Below are 16841 nucleotides of genomic sequence, written 5' to 3'. Positions count from 1 at the left end.
GAATGTAGGATCACCAGGAACTCTGTTTCAGGGGGTCTGGCTTGATCAAACCATATTAGTCTGAAAGGAATCCACAGCTTTTCATTTTCTGTGGAAACAAAAGTAGAAATCCTTTTCCCCAGTAACTTGTCCTTAGACTTAAATTTTGGAGTCAAAGCATTTTTAAAATACATAAATTGAATTAATGCATCAGTATTTCTTTTATCAGTTGTTTCCTCAGCAGTCAAATGATATAAAGACAATATAATGCCATACAGTATACAGATTCTCTCTGAGCTTTTCATTTTTACGGGGCTTTATTATTACTCTCTTCTATTATTTTCATTTTTTGAGACAGGGTTTCACTGTGTAACTCTTATCTGTCCTGGAATTCACTCTGCCTACCAGGTTTACTTGGAATCACAGAGATCTGCTTGCCTCTGTCTCCTGAGTGCTGGGATTAAAGGCGAGTGCTGCCACACCCAGCTGTTCTCTGCTTTTTAAAACCATGTTGGTTTTTTTTTTTGTTTTGTTTTGTTTTTGTTTTTTCCAAGCCTACGTATTTTTTAAAACACACTGTAAACCTTTAGAGGTTTTTCTTCATATGAATCTGTCTTTACTGTAAATCTTTATCTTTTTCTGGCCATGAGTCTTTATCTGTTAAACAACAACATTGCTGAAATTAAAGTCATAGTTGTTTTTGCTGCGGATTACCAAAGATGGCGGCAGGTACCTTTACCGCCAGCAATGAAAGCTGTGGTCACTGCCCTGGTCAACGCTGCCATCCAGCAGGCATGCTGCCTGCTTGGAGATGTGGTCACTGCCATTGCCATCTCTCATGCACACCAATAAATTGTTAGTAGTGCTTTTTTAAAGCCTTGCGGTTTTTTGCCGCTTATGCTGAGTCAGGAACCTTCCCCTTTAAGGAGCCGCGCAAATATCTGCTTGTCTCTCGCAAAGCAGAGTTCAACCGAGAAAAATACTGCTACCAAGAAACCTTGCTTGTCTCTGTTCTTTTGTTTCTAAAACCCTTTTCTAAGCTTTTGTTAAATTTTAAGTGGAAGTTCTTATTAGCCACGTTGGGCGCCATTTATAAGGTGTATGGTTTTTCCGCCTAGCTGCCACGCCAGCCCAATTAAAACACAGAGACTCTGTATTAGATATAATTCTGTTCGCCCGGTACTAGTTTCTTATCGGCTAGCTCTGTCTTAAGTATTAACCCATTTCTGCTGATCTATGTATTTTCACGTGGCCTTCTCTTACCGGGGAGGCTGCTGGCGTCCAGCTCTCTCCAGACTCTCCATCTTGACTCTCCTTACTACTTCCTATTTCCTCCTTGTCTCCTAGTCCCTCCTATCTTCCTTTCCTATTGGCCAACAGTGCTTTATTCATAACCATTATGAGAAACATGTACAGAATGACATCTCCCATCAGTGGACCACCATGGAAGGGTTTTAAGTGAGGTTGGAGGATAGAGAGGAGTGGGTTAGTAGATCTCCAAAGTCATTGTTTTGAAGACAAGGCCTCGGTCAATAGCTAAAGTAGTAAAAAGAAAGACCATTGAGTAGAGGACTCAAGGATGGAAGAGGCTGAATATTAGATGATTAAGCCACGTGGATTCTGAAGTAACTGAATTGAGTTGGGGAGATGAGAAGCCATGCTGGGAAGTGATTGAGGATGTGCCATTACCAGGAGTGTGTTACATGTCTGTGTGTTAGAGTGAGGGAGGCTAGAGAGGTATCTACAAATGTTTCTCAGCATTTAGATCAGGTTAGTAGTAGAAGTAAAGTAAAATTAGAAAAATCAGTAATTCTGAAAAATTCTCACAAAATATGTTATAGAGCAATTGAATATGTTCATATCTTTTCCTTTCAACTTTTGACAGCTCCTGCCTTCGTTCTTGGCTAGAACAAGACACCTCTTGTCCAACATGCAGGATGTCTCTTAATATTGCTGATAGCAGTCGTGCCAGGGAAGACCATCAAGGAGAGAACTTGGATGAGAACTTGGTCCCTGTGGCAGCTGCAGAAGGCAGGCCTCGTTTAAACCAACACAATCACTTCTTCCACTTTGATGGTAAATTGTCTCCAATCGCTACACCGTCTGTGGGATTTTCTTTCTTAAAATGAAATTGTTAGAATTTTAACTGCCCTGTTTAGTATTATACAAGTATATATTATGTTTATACTATTACAAACTATCCTAATACTAGACATGTTTAGTATTACTTTTTAAAAATCTTTTTATGGCATTCATTATTACATTCATTTATTCTGTATGTGTATATTTGTAGCACATGTGTACTGATACTCCATGACCTGTGGAGGTCAGGGCAGTTAGTGAATATGTTGGTTCTTTTCTTGTATCTTATGGATCCTGGGTATTACATTTGGGTTGTCAAGCTTAGCACTGAGTGCTTTTATCTATCTATAGGGTTATCTTGCCATCTTAGTAAGACATTTTGACTTTTTTTTTTTTTTTTGATTATTAATACAAGTGTGTTCTCTGTGTATCCCAAACTGGCCTTGGACTGCCTCAACCTACCTGGAGCTAGGATTAAAGGCTTTTCCTACCCTGTCTGATTTATACCTGAATTCTAAAAGTGTTCAGGGTGAATGGGTAGGTAGGTAGAACTGAGGAGTAATTCTGTGTCATTAAGAAGTGGGGTGAGGTGGAGGTAATAAAATTGAATTAAGTTTACCTTCAAGGAACCCAAATAACCAGTTTAATAGTTAGCCTTGGCTAATAATTGGTTGTATTGGTGTGGCATATAAGCATGTGATGAAGGCTCCTTAAGTTAGCTTCTCAGGAAGTATGGTGGGTGGAATCAGAACTGGAGCCCTGGTCCTTCGTCCGTAAAGCATGACTGTCCCTGTAGTTTGCACTCTAAGGTCATGGACATTGTAGCCAGGAGCTGCTTATCTTCCCTGGATTCACATGTACCCAGTGGATATATTGCCCATCAGTTCCAGGGCCATTCTGGAATTTTGGAGGAGGCTATGTAAGGGGCTATGTAAACAGAGGTGGAGCTTTGTTTTTGTCCCAACTGCCTGGTCCCAAATAAACACACAAAAGCTTATATATTAATTGCAGAATGCTCAGCCTATAGCTTAGGCTTATTATTAACTAGCTCTTAAAACTTAAATCAACCCATTTTTACTAATCTATATTTTGGCACATGGCTCGTGGCTTTACCTGTCCTCTAGCTTCTTGCTTCCCTGGCGGCTGCTTGCATCACCTGCCCCTCTTCTCTGTATTTTCAGTTTGGGTTTTCCATCTAGCCTTATTCTGCCTTGCAATAAGCCAAATCAGTTTTATTATCAACCAATAAGAGTAATACATATTCACATCATGTGGAAGGATTATTCCACAGCAGGGCTGGCTTGATTCTGTTAGTTAAAAAGGTATAGTAGGCTCACGCCTTTAGTCCCAGTACTTGGGAGATAATTCCCTTGTCTCAGCCTCCCAAGCAGCTAGACTCACAGGCCTGCACCACCAGACCTGGGTTCTATAAGCTGTCATTTTATTAATTGCTATTCCTACAAATGGAGTCAGACAGTCACTTTGTCCTTTGTGTATTCTTGAAATAAACAACCTTTTCATATTAAGTACATTTTATTTGGTAAGACCTCTTATATTCCATGTTGCTACTTAATGGTTGTAAAGGATTGAAGCAACCCCTACACATGAAGCTTGATATTGAATTGTTTCATAGCTGTCACACAATGGCTTTGTATTTTGAACTCCCCTTTTCTAAAATAACAGAAGCAGCAACATCATTATTGTATTACCCCACAAACCTAGTATTAAAGATTTTTTGAATTTTTTATTCTGCCTCTGTCCCCCAAGGCATAGTCTCATTGTGTAGTGCTTGCTGGCCTGGAAGCCACTGTGTAGATCAGGCTGACCTCGTATTCACAGAGATACACCTGCCTCTCTCTTCCAAGTGCTGGGATTAAAGGGACCAGAAAGATGACTCTCCATAGTGGTTAAGAGCACTGGCTGTTTTCCCAGAGGACTCGGGTTTGATTCCCAGCACCCATCTGTAACTCTAGTCCTAGGGAATCAAACACCCTCTTTCTGGCCTCTGCAGGCACTGCATACCCACAATGTACATACATAAATGGAGGCAAAACACTCATATACCTATTTAAAAAAAATAAAATAAGGCATGCATCACAACACTCAGACCAAGGTCAAATCTTTACATTGTATTAAGCAGAAAATACTTCATGAAGGTCGTTGTGAAATGACTCCTCTATATTAGGAGTAATTTGTACTGGCTGTAAGAAGAGTGAAACTCAGCTGTTGTAGCAGTTAGAGTCATGGGAATCTTCCTCAGGCTCTTTGCTGAGAGAATGGATTAAAGTAGAATGGCTATTTAGCTTCACATCCTGCCGTATCATTAACCTGTGTGATCTGGACATGTTACCTAACTTCTCAGTGCCTCAGGGATCGAAAACCAAGATTGCGACCTACAGTCATATCTCTGAGAGGAATGGGAGACACGTGTAGGTTTCAGTGAGGACAAAATAAACTAATAAGGGTACAAACCATGGCAAAGAGGCCTGGTGTAAAGGAAGCCTTCAGTGAACCCCAGCTGTAGTAGACTGCTGAGTACATAGATGACACTGGGGAAGGGAGCAGGGCACTAATCTTGTGTTGGATTCTGGTTTGCTTTAGGGTCCCGGATTGCGAGCTGGCTGCCGAGTTTTTCGGTTGAAGTGATGCACACTACCAACATTCTTGGCATTACACAGGCAAGCAACTCCCAGCTAAATGCCATGGTAAGAAGCGCTAACTGCTTAATATGAGAATTGGTGAGGACATGAAGACTTCTGGGACATGTGTATAGTGTGTATGACCCTGCTGGTTTCTCTTTCCCTTTCCTTCTCTCTCTTCTATTTCTTGTTCCTTCCCCTTCCCCCTCCCTCTCTCTCTCTCTCTTTTTTTTTTTATTATTTTTTATTTTTTTTTATTTTACATGTCGATCCCAGTTCCGCCTCCCTTCTTTCCTCCCTCCCTCCCTTCCTGCCTCCTTCTCTCCCTTTCCCTCCCTCTTACCCTTTTTCCCCCCTCACATGCACCCTGACCACCCTCCCCTCCCATCTTCCCACCCCAATTCCACGTGTAGGGATCAACAACTAACTTACCCACCATCATGGAGCCCTCATCTAGTACCTGTTGGAAACAGAAGCAAACACCCATAACTAAACACTGAGTCGAACTAGAATCCCTCCCTCTCTTTACAGGAAGTTGGATCCAGGGCCTTGCATTTGCTCATCATGCGTGCTACCACTGAACTGTACACTTGTGTGTCTTTCTGGTTGGGGAGGCAGTTTATAGACATAATAAAATAGTATGTTGTTGATGACTAATGAGGCAGCTGAAACTACTCTGAAAACTTGCTGTCATTTTACTTTTGTGGCAAATAATCTAACTTTCAGTGTGTACTACTAGATTTACTTAACTGTGACCTAAGCCTACATTGAACTCTGGTCCTTCTGGAAAAGTAAGGCGTGTTCCCAATCACTGAGATATCTCTCCAGCCCTGTCTTGATTTCTTTTCTTTTAAAATTTTTTTTACTAATTTATATTTTACATTCCAATCCCAGTTCCCCCTCCCTCCTCTCCTCCTGCTCTCCCCACTCTGCCCCCCCATCTCCTATCTGCTCCTCCAGGGGGAGGGTAAGGCTGCCCCCCTAGGAAGCCTACTAAGTCTGTCCCATCATCTCGTTGAGGCAGGACCAAGGCACCTCTCTACCTCCCACACTCCTGTGTCTAGACTGAGCAAGGTATTTCTCCATACAGAGTCAGTTTGTGCATTAGTATTAGCTCTTGGACCCACTGCCAGTGGCCTCATATATTGTCCCACCTGCATTATTGTCACCTATATTAAGGGAGTCTAGTTCAGTCTTATGCAGGTTCCCCATTTGTTAGACAGGAGTCAGTGATCTCTCACTAGCTCAGGTCAGCTGATTCTGTGGGTTTCCCCATCATGGTCTTGACTCCTTTGTTCATATTATCACTCCTCCCTCACTTTGATTGCACTCCAGGAGTTTTGCCTAATGGTTAGTTGTGGATTTCTGCATCTGCTTCCATCTGTTTTTGGAAGAGGGCTCTAGCTTCTCAGGGGTTGTGGATTATAGGTTGGATATCTTGCTTTATGTCTGGTATCCACTTCGGAGTGAGTACATACTATATTTGTCTTCCTGGATCTGGGTTACCCCACTCCGGATGTTTTTTTCTAGTTCTACCCATTTGCCTGCAAATTTTAAGATGTCATTGTTTCTTCCCACTGACTAGTACTCCATTGTGTAATTGTACCACATTTTCTTTATACATTCTTCAGTTGAAGGGCATCTAGATTGATTCCAGGTTCTGGCTATTATGAATAACGAACATTGCTATGAACATAGTTGAACAAATGTCCTTGTGGTATGAATGTGCCTCCTTTGGATATGTGCCCAAAAGTGGTATTGCAGGGTCTTGAGGTAGTTGATCCCTAATTTTCTAAGAAATTGACATACTGATTTCTACAGCTGCTGTACAAGTTTGCAGTTCCCCTTTCTCCACATCCTCTCCAGCATAAGCTGTCATTTTGATTGGTGTAAGTTGGAATCTCAGGGTTGTTTTGATTTGCATTTCCCTTATGACTAAGGATGTTGAGCATTTCTTTAGTCTCATTGATTCTTTGTATTGTTCTCTTTGTTTCTATTTTATTGATTTCAGCCCTCAATTTGACTATTTTTTGCTGTCTACTTCTTTTGGGTAAGTTTGCTTCTCTTTGTTTTAGTGCTTTCGGTTGTACTATTAATTCACTAGTGTGGGATATTTCCAGCTTCTTTATGTAGGCATTTAGTGCTATGAACTTTTTTCTTTGAACTGCTTTCATTGTGTCCCACAAGTTTGGGTATGTTGTAAGGTCATTTTCATTAAATTTTAGAAAGTCTTTAATTTCTTCCTTTATTTCTTCCTTGACCCATTGGTAGTTCAGTTGATCATTGTTTCATTTCCATGTGTTTGTGGGTTTTCTGAAATTAATTGCTGTTGAAATTCTAACTTTAAGCTGTGATGATCCAATAGGATACAGGGGGTTATTCCATTTTTTTCTTTTCTTTTCTTTCTTTCTTTCTTTCTTTCTTTTTTTTTTTTTTCTTTTTCTTTTTTTGTATCTGTTGAGGTTTGCTTTGTTACTGAGTATGTAGTCTATTTTTGAGAAGGTTCCATGAGGTGCTGAAAAGAAAGTATATTCTTTTTGTGTTTGGGTAGAATGTTCTATAGATGTCTACTAAGTCCATTTGAGTCATAGCATCTGTTTGTTCCCTTATTTCTCTGTCTGGCAGACCTGTCCAGTGGCGAGAGTGGGGTGTTGAAGTCTCTCACTATTAGTCTGTGGGGCTTGATTTGTGATTTACACTTTAGTAATGTTTCTTTTACAAATTCAGGAGACCTTGTGTTTGGGGCATAGATGTTCAGAATTGAGATTTCCTCTTGATGGCTTTTTCCTGTAATGAATATGAAATGCTCTTCTTTATCTTTTTTATTGATTTTAGTTTGAATTCTATTTTGTTAAATATTAGAATAGCTACACCAGCTTGTTTCTTAGGTCCATTTGATTGGAAAATTTTTTCCCCAACCCTTTATTCTGAGGTAATGTCTGTCTGTGAGTTTGAGGTGTGTCTTTTATATGTAGCAGAAGGATGGATTCTGTTTTCATATCCAATATATTAGTCAGTGTCTTTTTATAGGTGCATTGAAACCATTTATATTAATGGATATTAATGACCAGTGATTGCTAGTTCCTGTTATTTTTGGTTTTGGTGATGGCATTGTATGTTCATAGTATCCCTTCTTTGGGATTTGCTGTTGTAACCTTATATGTTTCCTGTGTTCTTGTGGATATAGCTGACTTCCTTGGGTTGGCATTTCCTTCTAGTACTTTCTGTAGGGCTGGATTTGTGGATAGGTATTGTTAAGTTTGGTTTTATCATGGAATTTGTTGTTTTCTCCATCTGTGGTTATTGAAAGCTTTGCTGGGTAAAGTAGTCTGGGCCAGAATCCATGGTCCCTTAGTATATGAATAACATCTGTCCAGGACCTTCTAGCTTTTACTGTTTCTGTTGAAAAGTCAGGTGTAATTCTGATAGGTCTACATTTATATGTTATCTGTCCTATATCCTTTGCAGCTCTTAATATTCTTTCTTTATTCTGTATGCTTATTGTTTTGATTATTATGTGGTAAGGGGACTTTTTAGCTTTTTATTATTTATTTATTTATTGGTCCAGTCTATTTGGTGTGCTCTATAAGCCTCTTGTATTTTCATAGGCATGCCCTTCTTTAGGTTGGGAAAGTTTTCTTCTGTGATTTTGCTGAATATATTTTCTGTTGGATTTCTTCAGTCCCTATTATTCTTAGGTTCCGTCTTTTCATGGTGTTCCAGATTTCCCACATATTTTGTTTTAAGGATTTGTTGGATTTAAAGTTTTCTTTGACCAGTGAATTTATCTCCTCTGTTCTATCTACAATTCTTGAAATTGTATTCCGTTACGTATTTGTAGTTCCTGATCGTTTACCCGGATTTTCCATTTCCATAAATCCCTCAGTTTGTGTTTTCTTTATTGCCTCTATTTCAGACTTCATGTCTTGAATCATTTCCTTCACTTGTCTGTCTGATTGCTTTTGCTTTTGGTTTTCTTTAAGGGATTCTTCTATTTCTTCCAATTTTTTTGTTTGTTTTTTCCTTTATTTCTTCCCTTTTTTTCTGTTTGTTTGTTTTTTTATTTTTTGAGACAGGATTTCTCTGTGGCTTTGGAGTCTGGAACTAGCTCTATAGACCAGGCTGACCTTAAACTCACAGAGATCCGCCTGCCTCTGCCTCCTGAGTGCTGGGACTAAAGGCGTGCTCCACCAATGCCTGGCTTCCTCCATTTCTTTAAGGGAATTTTTCATTTCCTCTTTAAGGTCCTCAATCATCCTCATAAAGTTATTTTTTTAGGTGGTTTTCTTCTGCTTCATCTGTGTTGGGATGTTCAGGTCTTGCTATTGTAGCACACTAGTGCCTAGTGATGCCATATTGCTCTTTAGATTGTTGAGTCTGTTCTTACCTTGTTGTCTATGCATCTCTTCCTCTGATCAGTATAGGTGGAGCTTGTGCTTCAGGGAGTCTCTCTTTCTCCAATTGGTATATTTGAGGGCTGTGGCTCTGTTGACAGCTCCTTCAGGTACAAGTTGAGCAGTGCTTTTGGTGAACGCTCATCCTGGTGGTAGAAGTGGGCCCAATGCTCAGGTGCAGGTGGGGCTACAGCTCCAGTGAACGCTCCTCCTATTGGAGGTGTAGGTGGGGCTGAGGGTCCAGTGGTCGATGTAGTAGCTGGGGGTCTCCAACCGAGATGTGGCAGTGGATGCTAGCTGGGACACAGGTGCTCTTTCCCAGAGGAACTTCTTTCGATAGTTTCTGGAAGCTACTGCTGGAAACCACTACTGTTGTCTCACCCAGTGGTTGCTCCTTGCTCCTGGGCCTGAGGCTCTTGGCTCCCTCTGAGGGTGCTCCTGGGCTGCTGATTTGGGCCTAACTCTGATGCAGCTCAGGCCATCCTCTGCTACTTCTTCCAGGCTAGGGGTCAGGCCTCACATTGAAGCTGCTTGATCCTGAGGCTCAGGCCCTCCTCTGGCGCTCCTTTCAGACTGATGGTTCAAGCTCTCCCTCTAACAGTGCATCTGGACCTAAGGCTCAGGCCTCCCCAACAGGAAACCTTTACAAGTGGTTGTCTTAGTTATTGCATGAAATTGAGGCAAGGAATGAGATGATGAGCTGGTCAGTCAAATTGGCCCAGCCAGGAGGTATCCAGCACCCCATCTCAATTCCACTGGTCCTGAGTGTAGCCCCTAAGCACTGTGCTCGTGAGAAGAAGAGTTAAGGAGGAAACAGAAACCTGAACTCTTCTGCTATTTCTGGCTTCTAGCAAACACATTTTATACCTGCTTACCAGTTGCTATCTTCTGTGTTCACCAGCTCTTCCTTCCTTCAGAGTTTTAGAGGTTTAATCCATTGTCAGCTTGATGGCACACAAGCAGACATGGTGATGGCTAAGGTCACAGTTCTATATCTGCATCTCTACCTCAGGCTGAAGGGACTGATTTCTCCTTAGCATGGCTGGAAAATAATTCTCTCCACCAAACCTCAAACCACAGTCCTTTCTCTACCAAGCCTCAGATTGCCTGTCTTGATTTCTTTAGGATGTAGTCTTAAAGTCCTACGGCATAAGTCTTCTAGTTCTTCTTTAATGGTGTATTGGCTATCATGGGTCTGGGTTTTTCCATATACCCTTTGGAATCACTTTGTATGTATCTATAAAGTAGCTTGCTGGGGTTTTAACTGAGATTGTATTAATTCTGTAAATCAAGTTGGGAGGAACTGACACAGATATCCACCTGCCTCTGCTGATATTAAGAGTGTAGCCCACCATGCCTGGCTACCTTATTTTTGTTTGTCAAAGGAAGTTCTTTTCTGCTCTTTTCTCCTCCCTCCCTCCCTCCCTCCCTCCCTCCCTCTCTCTCTACCTCCTTACTTCCCTCTCTTCTTCCCTTCCCCCTCCCTTCCCTTCCTTTTGAAACAGGGTCTCTCAATTTAGTCCTGGCTCTTCTGGAATTTGCTATGTAGACTAGGCTGGTCTCAAACTCACAGAGATCCTCTTACTTCTATCTCTTAGATGCTATAATTAAAGGTGTGTACTACTATGCCAGGCCAAAGGAAGTTATTATTTATGCTTTGTGTGTGTGTGGGGGGGTGTGGTGTATGTACACATGTGTTCAGGTGGTTATGCTATCACTGTCTTCTTCCCTGAGGCAGGATCTCTAAACCTAGAGTTAGGCTTGCAGGTAACAAGCACTAGTGAGCCTTCTACCCCTGCCCCCATGTAGTGCTGGGATTATAAGTACACACTTGGCCGTACCTGGCTATTTTAACAATTTACTATTTTTTTTACCTTTTTGATTTTTTTTTTTTTTTTTTTTTGTGGATTTCACATCATACATTCTGATCCCATTTATCTCCCCATCTCCTCCTCGAATCCTCCTTCTGCCCTTGTAACCTCCCCCCACCAAACAAAATGAAATTTATAAGAAAAATCAAAACCTAAACAGAAAAAAAAAAGGAAAGATCTCATCATGGATGCTGTAGTATAGCCTATTGAACCTCACAGTTTACTCTTTAGTCCATCTTTAATTGTGAGTGTTCACTGCCAGTTATTGGTCTGGCTTGATGCCTCTGGCTTCTGCTACTCCGCTGGTAATGTGCCATCACTGGAGTTCCTCTTGGCTATCTTGTTGTTGTCCTGTGCTGTGAAGATCCTGCTGTTTTGGATCCATAGGTTTGTCCCCTTCACTTGCTCCAACAGGTAATAAATAGATGAGGAGGATGCCATAGATGGGGAGGATGCCAGCCTTGGTTCTGGGCCTGAGTGGTATCTGGGTTGGTCAGCCAGCCAGCTTTCCCTCATTATCACAACCTGGGCTAGCTTTTCAGCATTGCCTCAGGCTAGTGCACCCAATGTAGCTTGCAGTAAGGCACTGGGCCAGTTCTCCTGCTCTGGGGCCCTCAGATCTGGGTCACCCATACTCACACCACTAGGGCCAGCTCTACTGTTTTGTCCAGGCCAGGTGCAGGGCCCTCTTTCCCAATTGCTGTAGGGGGCATATGAGAGGGTGTTATGTGTGTGGGCTCAGCTGTGCTGCTCTTATGCCCTTAGGGACAGCTCAATGATCCCTGACAACAGGGTCAGTGTTAGTGTTCTTGGCTGGGGAGTTGTGAGGGATAAGGTGTGTATCACCCATGCCATCCTATGGCAGACGAGGGTCAGTTCTCCTGCTCTCTGCTCTCATACCCTCAGGGTTGGCTTACTTGTCTCTGACCCTAGTGTGCTGCCCAGGTCATATGCACGTCTGTGGTGAGGGGTAGAGCCATCCTTTCCTGAGTGTGTATGTTGGAGGAGGGTGGCTCAGAGGCAGCTCTTCCCTAAGGGTCAGGGCCAACTCTCCTGATACAGTATACAGTAAGGGGCAGGGCCAGCTATCCCAGGACCAGTGAAGGGCCAGGCTGGCTCAGTACAGCATGGTTCCAGTGACCCCCTATGCTAACATGGACCATTGACATCATCACAGAACCCCAGCTACAGCAGGAGCAGGGACCCAGACATGGCCCTCCATAGCAACTTGGATCCAGACCACACCATGGCCCCCTGTTGGCAGCACAGGCCACCCAGATCTGTATGACCCTGGTGGCATTGTGGCTCTTAGACAACAATACGGTCTTAGGGGTCTTAGGTGGCTGACCAGAAGACCCTGGTCATCTGCACAACCCTTGGTGGTAACCGAAGCCATGGACATCACCTTAGACCCTGGCTGCAGCAGGGCCATGGACCTAGACATGGCCCTAGGCTCAGATAGCAGCACAGTCCACCCAGATCAACAACATGCCACACGCCTGGCCTTTGATGTGGTTGTTAGGATCGGTGATCTACATGCTTGTACAGCAGGCACTTTTACCCTCTACGTCTTCTCTCCAGCTCCCCTACTTCAGTTTTGAGGTATAACTTGAGGTAATTCTAGGTTGCTTTTGTTTGTTTCTTAGATTTTTTTTGTTTTTGTTTGCTTCCTTTTCTTGTTGGCGTTTCCTTCTACTATGTCACTTATTCTGGTGGTTAGTTGCTGAGGAGACGTTGGATACAGTTCTTATCTTTGTCTCTCTGTAGGGAAGCTGTTTTTCCCTTTGGCTTCTTACAAGGTTTTTGCCCCCACCTCTTGATTTTCCATAGCTTTGCCTGGATAGTTTTTTTTTTTTTTTAATTTATTTTACCATTTTGCTTAATTTGGGGCAAATTTCTCTGGCTTTGTGTCCTGAGAGCTCCTGGGCTGTGACTTGGTATCTGACATTGACTTGGGGGAAGTTCTCCTTCATTGTCTGAGTACATCTCTGTTCCTTGCTTTTTTCCCCCTTGGGTGTTATCCTGCATGTTTTCACCCTTTGTACTTGTCTCTGTCTTCAGATATTCTGCTGTTATTTCCAGTTTTGATTCTTTGTCTTTGGTCTGGCAGTACCTTCTAGCCCATAGGTTCTTCCTGGAGTCAAGATAGGCATGCATTTCTGTTGGAGTGGGCTCACTTGATAGCTTTGCATTTGTCTTTTCTGCAGGACTTCTGGCTGTTTGGCCTCACATTGTTCATCTGGTTTTTTTTTTTTTTCCTTCAAGCTGTCTAGTAGCATATATACAAAGGGCTCTACTGGGTAAAGTATAGACTTTAATTCCCAATCAGGACATCCCTGTCATGTCTCTTCAGATTGTGTAGTTTATATTTTTTTCCCATGATGCTCTGTGCTACTGTGGAAAATTGAACTTCATGAAAGTATCTAGGGATCAGGTCTTAGCTGCTGAGCCAAAGGCCTGGGAAATGGATCTTTCAAATGCTTCTCAGCCTCTTGTCCACTCTTAGGAGAGACAGTGACTAGAGAGGCCTGAAGTTAGAGTTAAAATTAGGAAGGTAGAGCCAGGTAGATGGAGTTGGGTAGATGGAGTTCTGGACTTTCACCAGCCTAACCCAGCAGATTAGGCCTTGGTTAACAGAGTTTTCCTGGGAGCTGACCTTGTTAAGAAAGAGGTGCCCTGGTGACTTTCTTCGTTCTGCTAGAGGCAAAAGAGATAATTTCTCAGCTATTTCCTGCAGGACCCTGTCAGAACTCCTGGGGGTTAAGCCTGGTTATTACTTATGTGTGAGGATTCCTTCAGTCCACCATGCCTCTGTTCCCCTCTCTTCTAATCCCTCCATCTTTATTGCTGGAGGGCCTTGTACCTGCTATGCAAATATTTTGCTAATACACTACACCCCTGGCCCTTGCTTCCCTTCTTTTGAAGATAAGGTCTCTAGTCCAAGTTTGCTTGAATTCATGATCTTCCTGTTTCAGCTTCCTTAGAATGTATGACTAGGGATGATCTTTGAATAAGCAGAGGTTGAGGGTACAAGACCTGTACAAATACTAAAAGGGTAACATCCTTCAGGTGGAGGGTGGGATTAGAGTGGAGCAGGGAAGAGGGCTGTATTGATAGAAGGAGTTGTGGCTAGAGCTGCAGGCAAGGTGTACTGGGGTTTGGGTGAAAAAGAAAAGATTGATTGGCTCACAGATCCTATCAAATGGTAGAAACAATTTGAATGTGTACCAAGATGTACAGGGAGAAGACATGTATTGTGAGATAATGTTTTTTGCCTTAAACAAATTAGTGGTGATTCTGGCTGGTTACACTATGGACAGATTTGAGGCCAGTGTGCTAAGGGAAAAAGCCAGGGACAAAAAGACAGGTTGTAAGAGGTTTTTGCTTACAGCCAACATAGAAAACGGAGGGGATGTGGCTCCTGCTGCCTCCTCTTGTTCCTGCTCTCTCTCTCTCTCTCTCTCTCTCTCTCTCTCTCCTCTCTCTCTCTCTCTCTCTCTCTCTGTTTCTTTCTCTCTTTCATCATCATCACCATGGTAGGTATGGGTGCTCTGGAATGGATGGCCTAGTGTGACCTCTGGGGGACTTTTGGCAGGCTCCAGCCTGCATTAGCTACAAGTCATTGGTTGTAAACCTGAGAGGGAGTGGAGTTGCTTAAAAGCTTAGGCAGGCCCTATCCTTAATTCTTTGAATGGTCTGAAATAGACCGACTTAGCACAACTAATTTACTGGAACTACAAATTTTTAATTAAAACTCAGTATTTAACTGATTAGATTTTCTGGTAGAAAGCTTCAGTCTAAAAAAAAAAAAAAAAAAAAAAAAAAAATGAATCCAGCTTTGTTTCTCCTTCCTACCTACCTACCTACCTACCTACCTACCTACCTACCTACCTACCTCCCTACCTCTCTATCTATGTATGTATCTCTATCTAGTTTTGTTTTTAATTGAGGGCGGAAGTCCAGGTGAGGACAGAATAATTTAATCTGCTTGTAGAGACCCTTCCCACTTGCCTTTTGTTTGATTGAGGTAAAAGTACTCCACTCCACAAACAGTAAGCAGTCTGCAATGATATAGAGTCTTAGGCCCTTTTGGGCACTGAACATCTTGCCATTGTCTATCCCCAGTGACTCAGCAAAGTTCTGGACAGTTTATTCTGACCTATTTTTTCTAGTCTTAGTGTTGAAATACCGACCTCACTGCAGTTTGTGGTGGTGTGTTCCTTGGCGCTGATACTCCCAAAGCAATTGTCTTTCTGCCTCCTTCCTTCTCACTTTCTCTTTTTTTTGTTTTCTTTTCTCTTTCTTGTTTTTTTCCTCTCTCTTACTCTGTAAATTATGGAGATGTTTCTATAATCAAACCTAGAATGTAAACATTTCTAAATTATATATGTATAAAATACACAGCCACAAGTTTTGGGGTGCTTGGGTTGCAGTATGGGCAGTGCTTGGGCCTTTGTCTGCTCTTCTGATACACACATGCCTAAAATCCTAGTGCACTCTGAGATGGGTCTAGATTATAGTTTGAAAATTAAAGTTCTAAGGTAGCACTAGATATTTTCATAATCCTACTATGTACTGGGTTGGTCTTGAAATTGTAGATCCTCTTGCTAGGGTTATAGTGGCATGTCACCAAGCCTGGCCACTCTAAACAGATTTTTAAAATTATTTTAGAATTTCATATGTGAATACTCATTTAAAAAATTATATTCTTTAATTGAATTTTTCTAAGTTACAGTAAACATGTGCTCCGGTTAATCCCGGACTTAGCTTACACACTGTGAAGGCCTTACCTAATCAAGGTTCTGATCTAGCCCTCTTTCCATGGTTCCAGGGCCTTTGTGGAGTCACTTTCTTCCCTTCCAGGGCCTCTTGCATGCTAGACAAGTGCTCCCCTTAGCAGCACCCCCAGCCTTATGCATTGATTTCCTTTTCCTCTGCTTCTGTTTATTCCCAGATGTCATCTAAATAGAGTGATAGTCTGACTTTCAAGTCAGGTTTCTTTCACTTTGCAAATGGACATGAATACTATACATGCTGTATCTGAATATCGAACTTTAACATGATCCTTTTTACATACAATACAATACAATACTGGACACCTAAAATAAAAATAAATCTTTTAAATGATTCCCCTTTAAACCAGAAGATTCTACTTGTGCCTTTTTTGGGATCCCACTAGGTTTCTCTCTGTTCTTTATTTTGAAATTGATGCTGTTCCAGAGCTCTGGAAGCCTGGAACAACAAAGAGACAGTGCTGTGCAGGTAATCTGCTGAGCCAAAGTGGCCTTTCCCTGTGTCCAGGGCCTGCCATGCACACTGACCGTTGAATGCTGCTCAGAGTGACCTTTGTTGTGGGTTCTCTGTATTCCTCCAGGCTCATCAAATTCAAGAGATGTTCCCCCAGGTTCCATACCACCTTGTGCTCCAGGACCTCCAGATGACACGCTCTGTGGAAATAACAACAGACAACATCTTAGAAGGACGGATTCAAGTACCTTTTCCCACACAGGTAGAACTGGGGATTTATACATGACAAATGTATTTTTTTAAACCAAGATTTAATTCTAATACCTAGATATTACTTAACTATTTGAGGAAGGGTTTCTATAACCTTCATTTTTAAAACTTGGTGTTGTTCAAATCCTGCATGAGAACAAACCCACTAACGATAAATACAGATAATGTGAATAATTTTTGTACAGATCAGCCTGCCCTTGCTGCACACCTGGAAGGAGTTGCATTGTCTTCTGTCAGATTGATATCTGTTTCTGTCAAGAGCAAAGAATGAATATGTAGTCTCCACTTGTTCCAGTTTGCAACTAAAGCAGCCACTGGCTACGAGTATGAGAATGAGCAAGGTTGTCATCCAGAGTGAA

At 42.1% G+C, this 16841-nt stretch overlaps 1 protein-coding gene across 1 annotated transcript in view; it reads left to right on the top strand.

Moving 5' to 3' along the window:
* The window catches only part of Amfr (autocrine motility factor receptor), a 45843-nt gene that overhangs the window by 21966 nt on the left and 7036 nt on the right, over positions 1–16841 (top strand). Inside the window, exons 9-11 of the mRNA XM_051195140.1 lie at positions 1865–2055; positions 4663–4766; positions 16340–16474. Of these exons, the coding sequence (XP_051051097.1) occupies positions 1865–2055; positions 4663–4766; positions 16340–16474 (430 nt within the window). The remainder of the gene's footprint in view (positions 1–1864; positions 2056–4662; positions 4767–16339; positions 16475–16841) is intronic.

This window comes from Phodopus roborovskii, unplaced genomic scaffold (assembly GCF_943737965.1).
Source record: "Phodopus roborovskii unplaced genomic scaffold, PHOROB, whole genome shotgun sequence".
Classification (NCBI taxonomy): Eukaryota; Metazoa; Chordata; class Mammalia; order Rodentia; family Cricetidae; genus Phodopus; species Phodopus roborovskii.
This window is presented reverse-complemented; position numbering and strand designations above follow the sequence as displayed.